At 45.9% G+C, this 19,419-nt stretch overlaps 1 protein-coding gene across 3 annotated transcripts in view; it reads left to right on the forward strand.

Annotated features, from left to right (window-relative positions):
* The window catches only part of col14a1a (collagen, type XIV, alpha 1a), a 220,185-nt gene that overhangs the window by 19,919 nt on the left and 180,847 nt on the right, over nt 1-19,419 (forward strand). For all 3 annotated transcript variants that reach the window (XM_071395784.1, XM_071395782.1, XM_071395781.1), the window contains exons 4-5: nt 13,277-13,420; nt 15,908-16,006. In XM_071395784.1, coding sequence (XP_071251885.1) covers nt 13,277-13,420; nt 15,908-16,006 — 243 coding nt within the window. The remainder of the gene's footprint in view (nt 1-13,276; nt 13,421-15,907; nt 16,007-19,419) is intronic.

Here is a 19,419-nt window from a genome sequence, read left to right on the forward strand (position 1 = left end):
GTCAATGCAGTATTCTTAAATGAGAACAGAGAGATTATCATTGTTGCACGAATCCACTCCAGTTCCAATGTTCCCTAATGTTCCACCTCGGGGAAGCCTACGGTTTCTGTTTGACTAATTAGAGATGCTAGGGTTGGAGCAGGACAGGTGATTCTTTGGGTTTCAGGGCTCGACATTTACGCTTGTCCGCTTGCCCCGGGGGGCAAGTGAAACAAATAGTTGTACAAGCAGATTATAGATTTAAGTTGTAAAACAAAAATCCCAATATCAAACAGTTAGGCTACTTCAATCAGAATCAGATCACAGTGTCCTCTGGATGCAATGTTGTGCTCACTGTCCTCCCAGTCTCTGTTGAGCGCATCGGAGCGGACTTTCTATCAGCTAGTCGCGAGATGTGTTTTTGAGATCAAAGCGAGTCGTGTTTGAACATTTGTTGATTAATAGTTGCTAGGGAGTTATTTGCCTGTTTCTAGCAGATTTGGCCAGTATGGTGCATCACCTGGGTGTGTGGCAGTGGGCCATTGAGAGAGAGAGAGCGAGAGAGAGAGAGAGAGAGAGAGAGAAAGAGAGAGAGAGAGATGTCATGTCCCATATTCTAAAATAACTTTCCACCGGTTCTCCTGTAGAACCACACATGACCAGCATGCAGTTGTTACGGATGCACCATTGATGAAACCAATGCTGCAGACTCTGCTTGTAAAATCGTCTCAAGCGCTCACAATTGACTAAGATTCTCCTCTATTCAATAGTGACCATGAAATTATGACAAAGTAAAACAATATTCTTAGAATAATCTAATTGGGTGGCCAGCCCTCCTCCTGGAGAGACCAGGAGAGATACTGAGTGTGCAGGGTGGCCAGCCCTCCTCCTGGAGAGACCAGGAGAGATACTGAGTGTGCAGGGTGGCCAGCCCTCCTCCTGGAGAGACCAGGAGAGATACTGAGTGTGCAGGGTGGCCAGCCCCCCTCCTGTAGAGACCAGGAGAGATACTGAGTGTGCAGGGTGGCCAGCCCTCCTCCTGGGGAGACCAGGAGAGATACTGGGTGTGCAGGGTGGCCAGCCCTCCTCCTGGAGAGACCAGGAGAGATACTGAGTGTGCAGGGTGGCCAGCCCTCCTCCTGGGGAGACCAGGAGAGATACTGAGTGTGCAGGGTGGCCAGCCCCCCTCCTGGGGAGACCAGGAGAGATACTGGGTGTGCAGGGTGGCCAGCCCTCCTCCTGGAGAGACCAGGAGAGATACTGAGTGTGCAGGGTGGCCAGCCCTCCTCCTGGGGAGACCAGGAGAGATACTGAGTGTGCAGGGTGGCCAGCCCTCCTCCTGGGGAGACCAGGAGGGATACTGAGTGTGCAGGGTGGCCAGCCCTCCTCCTGGGGAGACCAGGAGAGATACTGAGTGTGCAGGGTGGCCAGCCCCCCTCCTGTAGAGACCAGGAGAGATACTGAGTGTGCAGGGTGGCCAGCCCTCCTCCTGGGGAGACCAGGAGAGATACTGGGTGTGCAGGGTGGCCAGCCCTCCTCCTGGAGAGACCAGGAGAGATACTGAGTGTGCAGGGTGGCCAGCCCTCCTCCTGGGGAGACCAGGAGAGATACTGAGTGTGCAGGGTGGCCAGCCCTCCTCCTGGGGAGACCAGGAGAGATACTGGGTGTGCAGGGTGGCCAGCCCTCCTCCTGGAGAGACCAGGAGAGATACTGAGTGTGCAGGGTGGCCAGCCCTCCTCCTGGGGAGACCAGGAGAGATACTGAGTGTGCAGGGTGGCCAGCCCTCCTCCTGGGGAGACCAGGAGAGATACTGGGTGTGCAGGGTGGCCAGCCCTCCTCCTGGAGAGACCAGGAGAGATACTGAGTGTGCAGGGTGGCCAGCCCTCCTCCTGTAGAGACCAGGATAGATACTGAGTGTGCAGGGTGGCCAGCCCTCCTCCTGTAGAGACCAGGATAGATACTGAGTGTGCAGGGTGGCCAGCCCTCCTCCTGGAGAGACCAGGAGAGATACTGAGTGTGCAGGGTGGCCAGCCCTCCTCCTGGAGAGACCAGGAGAGATACTGAGTGTGCAGGGTGGCCAGCCCCCCTCCTGTAGAGACCAGGAGAGATACTGAGTGTGCAGGGTGGCCAGCCCTCCTCCTGGGGAGACCAGGAGAGATACTGGGTGTGCAGGGTGGCCAGCCCTCCTCCTGGAGAGACCAGGAGAGATACTGAGTGTGCAGGGTGGCCAGCCCTCCTCCTGGGGAGACCAGGAGAGATACTGAGTGTGCAGGGTGGCCAGCCCTCCTCCTGGGGAGACCAGGAGAGATACTGGGTGTGCAGGGTGGCCAGCCCTCCTCCTGGAGAGACCAGGAGAGATACTGAGTGTGCAGGGTGGCCAGCCCTCCTCCTGGGGAGACCAGGAGAGATACTGAGTGTGCAGGGTGGCCAGCCTTCCTCCTGGGGAGACCAGGAGAGATACTGGGTGTGCAGGGTGGCCAGCCCTCCTCCTGGAGAGACCAGGAGAGATACTGAGTGTGCAGGGTGGCCAGCCCTCCTCCTGGGGAGACCAGGAGAGATACTGAGTGTGCAGGGTGGCCAGCCCTCCTCCTGGGGAGACCAGGAGAGATACTGGGTGTGCAGGGTGGCCAGCCCTCCTCCTGGAGAGACCAGGAGAGATACTGAGTGTGCAGGGTGGCCAGCCCTCCTCCTGTAGAGACCAGGATAGATACTGAGTGTGCAGGGTGGCCAGCCCTCCTCCTGTAGAGACCAGGATAGATACTGAGTGTGCAGGGTGGCCAGCCCTCCTCCTGGAGAGACCATGAGAGATACTGAGTGTGCAGGGTGGCCAGCCCTCCTCCTGGAGAGACTAGGAGAGATACTGAGTGTGCAGGGTGGCCAGCCCCCCTCCTGTAGAGACCAGGATAGATACTGAGTGTGCAGGGTGGCCAGCCCTCCTCCTGTAGAGACCAGGAGAGATACTGAGTGTGCAGGGTGGCCAGCCCTCCTCCTGGAGAGACCAGGAGAGATACTGAGTGTGCAGGGGGGGCCAGCCCTCCTCCTGTAGAGACCAGGATAGATACTGAGTGTGCAGGGTGGCCAGCCCTCCTCCTGGAGAGACCAGGAGAGATACTGGGTGTGCAGGCTTTTGCTCCAGCCCTGCTCGAACACACCGCATTGTAAAACAAATCAGCTGCTCAACAGTAACTTGATAAGCTGACTCTGGTGTGTTTGAGCAGGGTTGGATAAAAAGCCTGCACACCCAACAGCTCTCCAGATGGAGGGATTTCGGACCACGTGTTTTATACAGTAGCCGATCAGTGCAGTATTTTACTTTGCGGGGGGTAAGTGCCTTGCTGAAGGCCACAACGGCAGGAGATATACTACATGGGATCAGAGACCAGCAGCCTTACATTGACAATACCAGTGATAATAATGAAGGTTATTTGGGGAAGTGGTTCCTTGCATCACCTTTTTGGCCCATGGTGTTACAGACCTTTGAGCTTTCTGACAAATAAACATGATGTCCTACATGTCTGAAGGACAGGTGGCTAAAAATGTTAGGTGTCAAGCCCTGGGTTTGTATCAGCCATCATCCCGCCTGGTCTCCTGTTGAGCTCTCTGTCTCTGGGTCTAATGAGGTATAATATTACTCCTGTTGGGTCTAATGTGGTATAATACTACTCCTGTTGGGTCTAATGAGGTATAATACTACTCCTGTTGGGTCTAATGAGGTATAATACTACTCCTGTTGGGTCTAATGAGGTATAATACTACTGTATGGTCTAATGAGGTATAATACTACTCCTGTTGGGTCTAATGAGGTATAATACTACTCCTGTTGGGTCTAATGAGGTATAATACTACTGTATGGTCTAATGAGGTGTAATACTATTCCTGTTGGGTCTAATGAGGTATAATACTACTCCTGTTGGGTCTAATTCGGTATAATACTACTCCTGTTGGGTCTAATTCGGTGTAATACTACTCCTGTTGGGTCTAATTCGGTATAATACTACTCCTGTATGGTCTAATGAGGTATACTACTACTCCTGTATGGTCTAATGAGGTATAATACTACTCCTGTTGGGTCTAATGAGGTATACTACTACTCCTGTATGGTCTAATGAGGTATAATACTACTCCTGTATGGTCTAATGAGGTATAATACTACTCCTGTTGGGTCTAATGAGGTATACTACTACTCCTGTATGGTCTAATGAGGTATAATACTACTCCTGTTGGGTCTAATGAGGTATAATACTACTCCTGTAGGGTCTAATGAGGTATAATACTACTCCTGTTGGGTCTAATGAGGTATAATACTACTCATGTTGGGTCTAATGAGGTATAATACTACTCCTGTTGGGTCTAATGGGGTATAATACTACTCCTGTTGGGTCTAATGAGGTATAATACTACACCTGTTGGGTCTAATGAGGTATAATACTACTCCTGTATGGTCTAATGAGGTATAATACTACTCCTGTTGGGTCTAATGAGGTATAATACTACTCCTGTTGGGTCTAATGAGGTATAATACTACTCCTGTTGGGTCTAATGTGGTATAATACTACTCCTGTTGGGTCTAATGAGGTATAATACTACTCCTGTATGGTCTAATGAGGTATAATACTACTCCTGTTGGGTCTAATGGGGTATAATACTACTCCTGTTGGGTCTAATGAGGTATAATACTACTCCTGTTGGGTCTAATGAGGTATAATACTACTCCTGTTGGGTCTAATGAGGTATAATACTACTCCTGTTGGGTCTAATTCGGTATAATACTACTCCTGTTGGGTCTAATTCGGTATACTACTACTCCTGTATGGTCTAATGAGGTATAATACTACACCTGTTGGGTCTAATGAGGTATAATACTACTCCTGTATGGTCTAATGAGGTATAATACTACTCCTGTTGGGTCTAATGAGGTATAATACTACTCCTGTTGGGTCTAATGAGGTATAATACTACTCCTGTTGGGTCTAATGTGGTATAATACTACTCCTGTTGGGTCTAATGAGGTATAATACTACTCCTGTATGGTCTAATGAGGTATAATACTACTCTTGTTGGGTCTAATGGGGTATAATACTACTCCTGTTGGGTCTAATGAGGTATAATACTACTCCTGTTGGGTCTAATGAGGTATAATACTACTCCTGTTGGGTCTAATGAGGTATAATACTACTCCTGTTGGGTCTAATTCGGTATAATACTACTCCTGTTGGGTCTAATTCGGTATACTACTACTCCTGTATGGTCTAATGAGGTATAATACTACTCCTGTTGGGTCTAATTCGGTATAATATTACTCCTGTTGGGTCTAATGAGGTATAATACTACCCCTGTTGGGTCTAATGGGGTATAATACTACTCCTGTATGGTCTAATGAGGTATAATACTACTCCTGTTGGGTCTAATTCGGTATAATACTACTCCTGTTGGGTCTAATGAGGTATAATACTACTCCTGTTGGGTCAAATGAGGTATAATACTACTGTATGGTTTAATGAGGTATAATACTACTCCTGTTGGGTCTAATGAGGTATAATACTACTCCTGTTGGGTCTAATGAGGTATAATACTACTCCTGTTGGGTCTAATGAGGTATAATACTAATCCTGTTGGGTCTAATTCGGTATAATACTACTCCTGTTGGGTCTAATGAGGTATAATACTACTCCTGTTGGGTCTAATTCGGTATAATACTACTCCTGTTGGGTCTAATGAGGTATAATACTACTCCTGTTGGGTCTAATGAGGTATAATACTACTGTATGGTTTAATGAGGTATAATACTACTCCTGTTGGGTCTAATGAGGTATAATACTACTCCTGTTGGGTCTAATGAGGTATAATACTACTCCTGTTGGGTCTAATGAGGTATAATACTACTCCTGTAGGGTCTAATGAGGTATAATACTACTCCTGTTGGGTCTAATGAGGTATAATACTACTCCTGTTGGGTCTAATGAGGTATAATACTACTCCTGTTGGGTCTAATGGGGTATAATACTACTCCTGTTGGGTCTAATGAGGTATAATACTACACCTGTTGGGTCTAATGAGGTATAATACTACTCCTGTATGGTCTAATGAGGTATAATACTACTCCTGTTGGGTCTAATGAGGTATAATACTACTCCTGTTGGGTCTAATGAGGTATAATACTACTCCTGTTGGGTCTAATGTGGTATAATACTACTCCTGTTGGGTCTAATGAGGTATAATACTACTCCTGTATGGTCTAATGAGGTATAATACTACTCCTGTTGGGTCTAATGAGTTATAATACTACTCCTGTTGGGTCTAATGAGGTATACTACTACTCCTGTATGGTCTAATGAGGTATAATACTACTCCTGTTGGGTCTAATGAGGTATAATACTACTCCTGTTGGGTCTAATGAGGTATAATACTACTCCTGTATGGTCTAATGAGGTATAATACTACTCCTGTAGGGTCTAATGAGGTATAATACTACTCCTCTTGGGTCTAATGAGGTATAATACTACTCCTGTTGGGTCTAATGAGGTATAATACTACTCCTGTTGGGTCTAATGAGGTATAATACTACACCTGTTGGGTCTAATGAGGTATAATACTACTCCTGTATGGTCTAATGAGGTATAATACTACTCCTGTTGGGTCTAATGAGGTATAATACTACTCCTGTTGGGTCTAATTCGGTATAATACTACTCCTGTTGGGTCTAATGAGGTATAATACTACTCCTGTTGGGTCTAATGAGGTATAATACTACTGTATGGTTTAATGAGGTATAATACTACTCCTGTTGGGTCTAATGAGGTATAATACTACTCCTGTTGGGTCTAATGAGGTATAATACTACTCCTGTTGGGTCTAATGAGGTATAATACTACTCCTGTAGGGTCTAATGAGGTATAATACTACTCCTGTTGGGTCTAATGAGGTATAATACTACTCCTGTTGGGTCTAATGAGGTATAATACTACTCCTGTTGGGTCTAATGGGGTATAATACTACTCCTGTTGGGTCTAATGAGGTATAATACTACACCTGTTGGGTCTAATGAGGTATAATACTACTCCTGTATGGTCTAATGAGGTATAATACTACTCCTGTTGGGTCTAATGAGGTATAATACTACTCCTGTTGGGTCTAATGAGGTATAATACTACTCCTGTTGGGTCTAATGAGGTATAATACTACTCCTGTTGGGTCTAATGAGGTATAATACTACTCCTGTATGGTCTAATGAGGTATAATACTACTCCTGTTGGGTCTAATGAGTTATAATACTACTCCTGTTGGGTCTAATGAGGTATACTACTACTCCTGTATGGTCTAATGAGGTATAATACTACTCCTGTTGGGTCTAATGAGGTATAATACTACTCCTGTTGGGTCTAATGAGGTATAATACTACTCCTGTATGGTCTAATGAGGTATAATACTACTCCTGTAGGGTCTAATGAGGTATAATACTACTCCTCTTGGGTCTAATGAGGTATAATACTACTCCTGTTGGGTCTAATGAGGTATAATACTACTCCTGTTGGGTCTAATGAGGTATAATACTACACCTGTTGGGTCTAATGAGGTATAATACTACTCCTGTATGGTCTAATGAGGTATAATACTACTCCTGTTGGGTCTAATGAGGTATAATACTACTCCTGTTGGGTCTAATGAGGTATAATACTACTCCTGTTGGGTCTAATGAGGTATAATACTACTCCTGTTTATCATCCTGACTGGGAGCGAGACCACTCACCTAGCCCCGTGTCCACTGTTTATCATACTGACTGGGAGAGAGACCACTCACCTAGCCCAGTGTCCACTGTTTATCATACTGACTGGGAGAGAGACCACTCACCTAGCCCAGTGTCCACTGTTTATCATACTGCCTGGGAGAGAGACCACTCACCTAGCCCAGTGTCCACTGTTTATCATACTGACTGGGAGAGAGACCACTCACCTAGCCCAGTGTCCACTGTTTATCATACTGACTGGGAGAGAGACCACTCACCTAACCCAGTGTCCACTGTTTATCATACTGACTGGGAGAGAGACCACTCACCTAACCCAGTGTCCACTGTTTATCATACTGACTGGGAGAGAGACCACTCACCTAACCCAGTGTCCACTGTTTATCATACTGACTGGGAGAGAGACCACTCACCTAACCCAGTGTCCACTGTTTATCATAGTGACTGGGAGAGAGACCACTCACCTAGACTAGTGTCCACTGTTTATCATACTGACTGGGAGAGAGACCACTCACCTAGCCCAGTGTCCACTGTTTATCATACTGACTGGGAGAGAGACCACTCACCTAACCCAGTGTCCACTGTTTATCATACTGATTGGGAGAGAGACCACTCACCTAACTCAGTGTCCACTGTTTATCATACTGACTGGGAGAGAGACCACTCACCTAACCCAGTGTCCACTGTTTATCATACTGACTGGGAGAGAGACCACTCACCTAACCCAGTGTCCACTGTTTATCATACTGACTGGGAGAGAGACCCCTCACCTAACCCAGTGTCCACTGTTTATCATACTGCCTGGGAGAGAGACCACTCACCTAGCCCAGTGTCCACTGTTTATCATACTGACTGGGAGAGAGACCACTCACCTAGCCCAGTGTCCACTGTTTATCATACTGACTGGGAGAGAGACCACTCACCTAACCCAGTGTCCACTGTTTATCATACTGACTGGGAGAGAGACCACTCACCTAGCCCAGTGTCCACTGTTTATCATACTGACTGGGAGAGAGACCACTCACCTAACCCAGTGTCCACTGTTTATCATACTGACTGGGAGAGAGACCACTCACCTAACCCAGTGTCCACTGTTTATCATACTGACTGGGAGAGAGACCACTCACCTAACCCAGTGTCCACTGTTTATCATAGTGACTGGGAGAGAGACAACTCACCTAGACTAGTGTCCACTGTTTATCATACTGACTGGGAGAGAGACCACTCACCTAGCCCAGTGTCCACTGTTTATCATACTGACTGGGAGAGAGACCACTCACCTAACCCAGTGTCCACTGTTTATCATACTGACTGGGAGAGAGACCACTCACCTAACTCAGTGTCCACTGTTTATCATACTGACTGGGAGAGAGACCACTCACCTAACCCAGTGTCCACTGTTTATCATACTGACTGGGAGAGAGACCACTCACCTAACCCAGTGTCCACTGTTTATCATACTGACTGGGAGAGAGACCCCTCACCTAACCCAGTGTCCACTGTTTATCATACTGCCTGGGAGAGAGACCACTCACCTAGCCCAGTGTCCACTGTTTATCATACTGACTGGGAGAGAGACCACTCACCTAGCCCAGTGTCCACTGTTTATCATACTGACTGGGAGAGAGACCACTCACCTAGCCTCGTGTCCATATTAGGAAGGTGTTCTTAATATTTTGTACTCTCAGTGTATTTTAACACATTGGTTATGGTTATATTATAATGATTTCCTTTTGCCATTTGTTTGATACAAAAGGTCACATTAGACTGGTTTCCATTTCCAGAACTTCTAATACCCTTTAATTAAAAGTGCAATTTCTCTGATCTTGATCGTGCTGTTTCCTGCTGGTGCTTCAGCGTTAACAGTAATCTGCTGAGTCATCACTTCTAGATGCTAGGTCCATCCCCTAAATCTCCCTCCTCTGTTCTCTCTCTCTGTCTCTTTCTCCTTTTCTCTCTCTCCATCACTCTCTAACTCTCTCTCTTCACCACCCTCTCTATCTCCCTCTCTGTCTCCCTCCTTTTCTCTCACGCTCTTCCTCTCCATCTCCTCTCTCTTCCTCTCCCTCAATCTCTCTCTCTCTCTTTCTTCACCCCCCGCCCCTCTCTCTCTCTCCCTCTCCATCTCCCCCGATCTCCTCCCTCTCCCTCTCCATCTCCCCCGATCTCCTCTCTCTCTCTCTCTCTCTCCATCTCCCCCGATCTCCTCTCCCCCCTCTCTGTCTCCCTCTCCTCTCCCTTCCTCTCCCTCTCCATCTCCCCCTCTCTGTCTCCCTCTCTCTCTCTGTCTCTCTCTCTCTCTCCCTCTTCCCCCGATCTCCACCCTCTCTCTCCCTCCCTCTCCTCGTTTAACACGTCCAACCCCATCCTTCGGCAGTGTTCTGTGTGAAAGTGCTGCTGATTAAGCACGGTTCGTCTCTTCCTATTGATCGGTCAGGCCTGTAGGATTTAAATCATCCTAATTGGTCAATAATGTGAACTGCTGAAGCTCTGAGATATTTTACTGCTGAGGGAACTGAAAGTGGAGCCGTACGTGTGGCATGTGGAGAGAAGAGGAGGAGAGGAGGGAAGAGGGGAGGAGAAGAGAAGATAAAAGGAGACAGGACAGGAGGAGAGAGGAGAGGTCCTGAGATCAAGCCCCAGCATGTTGGCTGACTGGCAACTAAGATGGTTTATGCAAATAAAGTTTGGCTAAACAAATGGAAAACAATTTACTCTTAAATGCACTTAACCCATTTTGAGTAACTGACTAAATGGATCTGAAATGATTCAGCATTGTCTGGATTTGTGGTTGACCACGATTCACCTGAATATGACAGGTGAAGGAAAACGTCTAGGTTAAATTCACCTGAATATGACGGGTGAAGGAAAACGTCTAGGTTAAATTCACCTGAATATGACGGGTGAAGGAAAACGTCTAGGTTAAATTCACCTGAATATGACAGGTGAAGGAAAACGTCTAGGTTAAATTCACCTGAATATGACGGGTGAAGGAAAACGTCTAGGTTAAATTCACCCTGAATATGACGGGTGAAGGAAAACGTCTAGGTTAAATTCACCCTGAATATGACGGGTGAAGGAAAACGTCTAGGTTAAATTCACCTGAATATGACGGGTGAAGGAAAACGTCTAGGTTAAATTCACCTGAATATGACAGGTGAGGGAAAACGTCTAGGTTAAATTCACCTGAATATGACGGGTGAAGGAAAACGTCTTGGTTAAATTCACCCTGAATATGACGGGTGAAGGAAAAAGTCTAGGTTAAATTCACCTGAATATGACGGGTGAAGGAAAACGTCTAGGTTAAATTCACCTGAATATGACAGGTGAGGGAAAACGTCTAGGTTAAATTCACCTGAATATGACGGGTGAAGGAAAACGTCTTGGTTAAATTCACCCTGAATATGACGGGTGAAGGAAAAAGTCTAGGTTAAATTCACCTGAATATGACGGGTGAAGGAAAACGTCTCGGTTAAATTCACCCTGAATATGACGGGTGAAGGAAAACGTCTAGGTTAAATTCACCTGAATATGACGGGTGAAGGAAAACGTCTCGGTTAAATTCACCTGAATATGACGGGTGAAGGAAAACGTCTAGGTTAAATTCACCTGAATATGACAGGTGAGGGAAAACGTCTAGGTTAAATTCACCTGAATATGACGGGTGAAGGAAAACGTCTCGGTTAAATTCACCTGAATATGACGGGTGAAGGAAAACGTCTAGGTTAAATTCACCTGAATATGACGGGTGAAGGAAAACGTCTAGGTTAAATTCACCTGAATATGACGGGTGAGAGAAAACGTCTAGGTTAAATTCACCTGAATATGACGGGTGAGGGAAAACGTCTAGGTTAAATTCACCTGAATATGACGGGTGAAGGAAAACGTCTAGGTTAAATTCACCTGAATATGACGGGTAAGGAAAACGTCTAGGTTAAATTCACCTGAATATGACGGGTGAAGGAAAACGTCTAGGTTAAATTCACCCTGAATATGACGGGTGAAGGAAAACGTCTAGGTTAAATTCACCCTGAATATGACGGGTGAAGGAAAACGTCTAGGTTAAATTCACCTGAATATGACGGGTGAAGGAAAACGTCTAGGTTAAATTCACCTGAATATGACGGGTGAAGGAAAACGTCTAGGTTAAATTCACCTGAATATGACAGGTGAAGGAAAACGTCTAGGTTAAATTCACCTGAATATGACGGGTGAAGGAAAACGTCTAGGTTAAATTCACCTGAATATGACAGGTGAGGGAAAACGTCTCGGTTAAATTCACCTGAATATGACGGGTGAAGGAAAACGTCTAGGTTAAATTCACCTGAATATGACGGGTGAGGGAAAACGTCTAGGTTAAATTCACCTGAATATGACGGGTGAAGGAAAACGTCTCGGTTAAATTCACCCTGAATATGACGGGTAAAGGAAAACATCTAGGTTAAATTCACCCTGAATATGACGGGTGAAGGAAAACGTCTCGGGTAAATTCACCCTGAATATGACGGGTGAAGGAAAACGTCTCGGTTAAATTCACCCTGAATATGACGGGTGAAGGAAAACGTCTAGGTTAAATTCACCCTGAATATGACGGGTGAAGGAAAACGTCTAGGTTAAATTCACCCTGAATATGACGGGTGAAGGAAAACGTCTAGGTTAAATTCACCCTGAATATGACGGGTGAAGGAAAACGTCTAGGTTAAATTCACCTGAATATGACGGGTGAAGGAAAACGTCTCGGTTAAATTCACCTGAATATGACGGGTGAAGGAAAACGTCTCGGTTTCAGTAAAGAAGTCACAGAAAGACCATTTGGAATTTCTGATATTTGTCCGTTTGCATTCGTAGTAGATTTCATAACGGGCAGAGCCTCAGGGCAGAAAGATCCAGACCCCAAATGTTTAAAAGATAAGATTGTGTAAAACATGCTGAGGTGTGAGGGATCACTTATGGTTGTCAACCCCCCCCCCCCCTTACCACCACAAGCATCCCCATAGTGCACTACTTCACACAACAGCCTGGACATTGAGACTCCTGGAAAAGCTTGAATGGGAAATTGATGCATTGGAATGCTTATCTGAGTCTACCTCCCAAATGGCACCTCTTCCCTTTAGAGTGCACTACATTTGACCAGAGCCCTATATAGAGCAGGGTTCCTCAACACCTGGTTGTATTTGGCCAACCAGGTATTTTCTATTTGTATTTTACATGTTCTATTGTTGGATATAAAATACTGCAAAAATCTGCTCCAAGTGATTTTAATTTTGGAGAAGTCTGTTCCCAAGTCTTCCCACGCATAACAGAGAGACATCTAGTCATATACAAATGTAAGCAAGGTTTGAAGTGATTATGTTTAAGTCAAAACATTATATCTGGTGGGATCACATTAGTTTGGGCTTCCTGCGGTCAATTTGCAGTCTACAAATGATTTGTAATTATGTTTTGGCCCCCATACCATCTGCTCATCTAGTCGATGATCCTGATATAGGGAATAGGATGGCGTTTTGGACGCACACTAGGCCCCCACCCTGATTTCTCTCTCCAATCTCCCACAGGCGAAGAGAAGAAGGAGCTGCGGGTTTCCAAGGGGGATAATAAAGTGGTGATACAGGACTTTGATGCCATGAAGGAGTACCACGTCAGGGTTCTAGCTGTGAGAGGGAACCAGCAGAGCAGAGCACTACAAGGGAAGTATGCAGGTATGTAACAGACTGGTTCTATGTCATTTTGTTCCACTCATAGTATGCAGGTATGTAACAGACTGGTTCTGTGTCATTTTGTTCCACTCATAGTATGCAGGTATGTAACAGACTGGTTCTGTGTCATTTTGTTCCACTCATAGTATGCAGGTATGTAACAGACTGGTCATTTTGTTCCACTCATAGTATGCAGGTATGTAACAGACTGGTTCTGTGTCATTTTGTTCCACTCATAGTATGCAGGTATGTAACAGACTGGTCATTTTGTTCCACTCATAGTATGCAGGTATGTAACAGACTGGTTCTGTGTCATTTTGTTCCACTCATAGTATGCAGGTATGTAACAGACTGGTTCTGTGTCATTTTGTTCCACTCATAGTATGCAGGTATGTAACAGACTGGTCATTTTGTTCCACTCATAGTATGCAGGTATGTAACAGACTGGTTCTGTGTCATTTTGTTCCACTCATAGTATGCAGGTATATAACAGACTGGTCATTTTGTTCCACTCATAGTATGCAGGTATGTAACAGACTGGTTCTGTGTCATTTTGTTCCACTCATAGTATGCAGGTATGTAACAGACTGGTCATTTTGTTCCACTCATAGTATGCAGGTATGTAACAGACTGGTTCTGTGTCATTTTGTTCCACTCATAGTATGCAGGTATATAACAGACTGGTTCTGTGTCATTGTGTTCCACTCATAGTATGCAGGTATGTAACAGACTGGTCATCTCGTTCCACTAATTTCTGAATAGTAAACTGACTATAGATAGAAACCTCACATTCATAGCATTGTTTTTGAAGACAGATCGTTCTTATACAACAGTTAAAAACACAACACATTTAAATACATGTATTCTGGAATGAATAAGTAGCTTTTTAAACAGTCACTAACATGTCAATACCCTCCTGCCTAAATCTGGAGGTTGTATCTAAAACCTGACAGAGGCTCTACTAAAGTATGTTCCATTGAATGCTGTCTGGCTGGCCTGGCAACGTGACTTTCTGTGCTGTGAGGGGAGAGGAGGAGTGGTTGTTGAAAGAGCAGAGAGCCTTCAGGGTTTTAATGGATCTCTTCACTAAGGTTTGGGTCTCTGCCCTATAGAGTGAATGAGGGTTTTAATGGATCTCTCCACTGTAAGGTTTGGGTCTCTGCCCTATAGAGTGAATGAGGGTTTTAATGGATCTCTCCACTGTAAGGTTTGGGTCTCTGCCCTATAGAGTGAATGAGGGTTTTAATGGATCTCTCCACTGTAAGGTTTGGGTCTCTGTCCTATAGAGTGAATGAGGGTTTTCATGTATTTCTCTACTGTAAGGTTTGGGTCTCTGCCCTATAGAGTGAATGAGGGTTTTCATGTATTTCTCTACTGTAAGGTTTGGGTCTCTGCCCTATAGAGTGAATGAGGGTTTTCATGTATTTCTCTACTGTAAGGTTTGGGTCTCTGCCCTATAGAGTGAATGAGGGTTTTCATGTATTTCTCCACTGTAAGGTTTGGGTCTCTGCCCTATAGAGTGAATGAGGGTTTTCATGTATTTCTCCACTGTAAGGTTTGGGTCTCTGCCCTATAGAGTGAATGAGGTTTTTCATGGATCTCTCCACTGTAAGGTTTGGGTCTCTGCCCTATAGAGTGAATGAGGGTTTTCATGGATCTCTCCACTGTAAGGTTTGGGTCTCTGTCCTATAGAGTGAATGAGGGTTTTAATGGATCTCTCCACTGTAAGGTTTGGGTCTCTGTCCTATAGAGTGAATGAGGGTTTTAATGTATTTCTCCACTGTAAGGTTTGGGTCTCTGTCCTATAGAGTGAATGAGGGTTTTAATGGATCTCTTCACTGTAAGGTTTGGGTCTCTGCCCTATAGAGTGAATGAGGGTTTTAATGGATCTCTTCACTGTAAGGTTTGGGTCTCTGTCCTATAGAGTGAATGAGGGTTTTAATGGATCTCTTCACTGTAAGGTTTGGGTCTCTGCCCTATAGAGTGAATGAGGGTTTTAATGGATCTCTCCACTGTAAGGTTTGGGTCTCTGCCCTATAGAGTGAATGAGGGTTTTAATGGATCTCTTCACTGTAAGGTTTGGGTCTCTGTCCTATAGAGTGAATGAGGGTTTTAATGGATCTCTTCACTGTAAGGTTTGGGTCTCTGCCCTATAGAGTGAATGAGGGTTTTAATGGATCTCTCCACTGTAAGGTTTGGGTCTCTGCCCTATAGAGTGAATGAGGGTTTTAATGGATCTCTCCACTGTAAGGTTTGGGTCTCTGCCCTATAGAGTGAATGAGGGTTTAATGGATCTCTCCACTGTAAGGTTTGGGTCTCTGCCCTATAGAGTGAATGAGGGTTTTAATGGATCTCTCCACTGTAAGGTTTGGGTCTCTGTCCTATAGAGTGAATGAGGGTTTTAATGGATCTCTCCACTGTAAGGTTTGGGTCTCTGCCCTATAGAGTGAATGAGGGTTTTAATGTATTTCCCTACTCTCTGTGCCTCAGCTGAAGACCTGGAGGGTGAGGGAGGAGAGGGTGAGAGCACAATGCCTCTGAGACTTGATGACACCGGAGGCACTGAGGAGATCAACGAGATATCTGGAGGTAAGACTGACTGGATGGATACCTGGTCTGACTGGCTGGCTGTTTAGCTAGATGGCTGGTGGTCTGGCTGGTTGCCTGGTTTGGCTGGCTGTCACTAGACTGTTAATGTCACTGCAAGACTCTCTCTCTCAATCTCAATCTCTCTCTCTCAATCTCTCTCTCTCTCTCTCTCTCTCTCTCTCTCTCTCTCTCTCTCTCTCTCTCTCTCTCTCTCTCTCTCTCTCTCTCTCTCTCTCTCTCTCTCTCTCTCTCTCTCTCTCTCTCTCTCTCTCTCTCTCTCTCTCTCTCTCTCTCTGTCTCTGTCTCTGTCTCTGTCTCTGTCTCTGTCTCTGTCTCTGTCTCTGTCTCTCTCTCTCTCTCTCTCTCTCTCTCTCTCTCTCTCTCTCTCTCTCTCTCTCTCTCTCTCTCTCTCTCTCTCTCTCTCTCTCTCTCTCCACAAGCTGGCTTTGAATATCTGTCTGGTTGTTCGGTTGTCAGACAAAATGGTCCTTTTTATCACTGTGAAATATTTGACTCTCTTTTCCATTAAATGTAAGAATAGGACGGAATGCCTTTGCTTTGGTCTTTATGGGTTCTAGAATGTTGGCAGTGTTCTATTTAACTCTGATCTGTTTAGCATAATATGCAGGTTGGCAGGATGGACGGGGGAGGGATCAGGGTCGTAATCTAGCCAAAAAAGACACACAACAATTTCGATGTGGCAGGCAGCCTCTTCAACTTATACTGGTGATTATGTGTTATTATAATGATTGTTTTTAAAGTATTGACATTTCTGCTGCTACTCAGACCATGGCGTACACAGAGAGGTTGATGCCTTGGTAGGGTCCATGTTATTATAGGGAATGGAATGTGGGTTTGTGGTTTTGAGGTCACTACTCAGTAAGGGGGCGAGTGATTTGGGGTTGTTGTTTGAACACCTGTGGTATTATCGTTGGAGGAATAACCGGCTGTATCCATCACTATGTGAAATGTTGAGTTGTTTTCAGAAGCTACCGGCCGAACTGATCAGTAAGGTTCTAGAACAGGAGTGTTACAGCCTGAGTCTGACAACTGGCTGTCCCAGGTCTAAATCAGGCCCTGATTAGAGGGGAAGAGTTAACATCAGCAGTGGAACTGGCTGTCCCAGGTCTAAATCAGGCCCTGATTAGAGGGGAAGAGTTAACATCAGCAGTGGAACTGGCTGTCCCAGGTCTAAATCAGGCCCTGATTAGAGGGGGAGAGTTAACATCAGCAGTGGAACTGGCTGTCCCAGGTCTAAATCAGGCCCTGATTAGAGGGGAAGAGTTAACATCAGCAGTGGAACTGGCTGTCCCAGGTCTAAATCAGGCCCTGATTAGAGGGGAAGAGTTAACATCAGCAGTGGAACTGGCTGTCCCAGGTCTAAATCAGGCCCTGATTAGAGGGGAAGAGTTCAACATCAGCAGTGGAACTGGCTGACCCAGGTCTAAATCAGGCCCTGATTAGAGGGGAAGAGTTCAACATCAGCAGTGGAACTGGCTGTCCCAGGTTTAAATCAGGCCCTGATTAGAGGGGAAGAGTTAACATCAGCAGTGGAACTGGCTGTCCCAGGTCTAAATCAGGCCCTGATTAGAGGGGAAGAGTTAACATCAGCAGTGGAACTGGCTGTCCCAGGTCTAAATCAGGCCCTGATTAGAGGGGAAGAGTTAACATCAGCAGTGGAACTGGCTGTCCCAGGTCTAAATCAGGCCCTGATTAGAGGGGAAGAGTTAACATCAGCAGTGGAACTGGCTGTCCCAGGTCTAAATCAGGCCCTGATTAGAGGGGAAGAGTTAACATCAGCAGTGGAACTGGCTTCAGGTCCAGATTTTCTGTTCTGTTCTGCCCCCAACAGTGAGTTGGACTGGGCTGTTGGCTGATGACTCCACCACTAGATCCCAACAGTGAGTTGGACTGGTACTATTGGCTGATTACTCCACCACTAGATCCCAACAGTGAGTTACACTGGCCTGTTGGCTGATGACTCCACCACTAGATCCCAGCAGTGAGTTGGACTGGTACTATTGGCTGTTGACTCCACCACTAGATCCCAACAGTGAGTTGGACTGGTACTATTGGCTGATGACTCCACCACTAGATCCCAACAGTGAGTTGGACTGGTACTATTGGCTGATGACTCCACCACTAGATCCCAACAGTGAGTTGGACTGGCCTGTTGGCTGATGACTCCACCACTAGATCCCAACAGTGAGTTGGACTGGTACTATTGGCTGATGACTCCACCACTAGATCCCAACAGTGAGTTGGACTGGTACTATTGGCTGATGACTCCACCACTAGATCCCAACAGTGAGTTGGACTGGTACTATTGGCTGATGACTCCACCACTAGATCCCAACAGTGAGTTGGACTGGTACTATTGGCTGATGACTCCACCACTAGATCCCAACAGTGAGTTGGACTGGTACTATTGGCTGATGACTCCACCACTAGATCCCAACAGTGAGTTGGACTGGCCTGTTGGCTGATGACTCCACCACTAAATCCCAACAGTGAGTTGGACTGGTACTATTGGCTGATGACTCCACCACTAGATCCCAACAGTGAGTTGGACTGGTACTATTGGCTGTTGACTCCACCACTAGATCCCAACAGTGAGTTGGACTGGTACTATTGGCTGATGACTCCACCACTAGATCCCAACAGTGAGTTGGACTGGTACTATTGGCTGATGACTCCACCACTAGATCCCAACAGTGAGTTGGACTGGTACTATTGGCTGATGACTTCACCACTAGATCCCAACAGTGAGTTGAACTGGTACTATTGGCTGATGACTCCACCACTAGATCCCAACAGTGAGTTGGACTGGCCTGTTGGCTGATGACTCCACCACTAGATCCTATAACAGGAACAGGGTACCGTTTGGGACGGGGACATTCCCTTTGACTTCTCCCCTGGGACGGTGGCCAAACTGAACGCCTGATAGAAACCACATCAGAAGGACCTGAATCACATCTAAACTCTCCAATGGGGGGAAATAAAGCCTCTAAAGGTGCGCTTGATTATTTTCCACCACGCCCGGTAGATATGCTTCTCAACTGTGCATCAAATAGGATCATTAGCTAAGGTTGATGGTGAGTTGTTTACTGTGCGTTCCTCTGTTCAGATGGAAAGATGTATATTATTGACAGAGAGCAGGTCTAGGTGTACATCTCTACAAGATATCAAATAGGACCCAGTCACTTTGATTTCACACTGCTCAGCAATGCCTTTGCTCAGGACTTGTTGTTGTGTGTCTGTGAAGACAGACAGGAAGGAAGGATGATTATCTGAGAGGGTAGAAAGATGAGAGAGGGAAGAGAGAGAGGTGTAACATCCTATCCTAACATCTCCAAAGCAATTGATTTGAGACCCCAGGCTCAGAGCTAGTTAAAACTGCTATGGGCAGGCGC

Source organism: Salvelinus alpinus, chromosome 4 (genome assembly GCF_045679555.1).
Source record: "Salvelinus alpinus chromosome 4, SLU_Salpinus.1, whole genome shotgun sequence".
NCBI classification, from domain to species: Eukaryota; Metazoa; Chordata; class Actinopteri; order Salmoniformes; family Salmonidae; genus Salvelinus; species Salvelinus alpinus.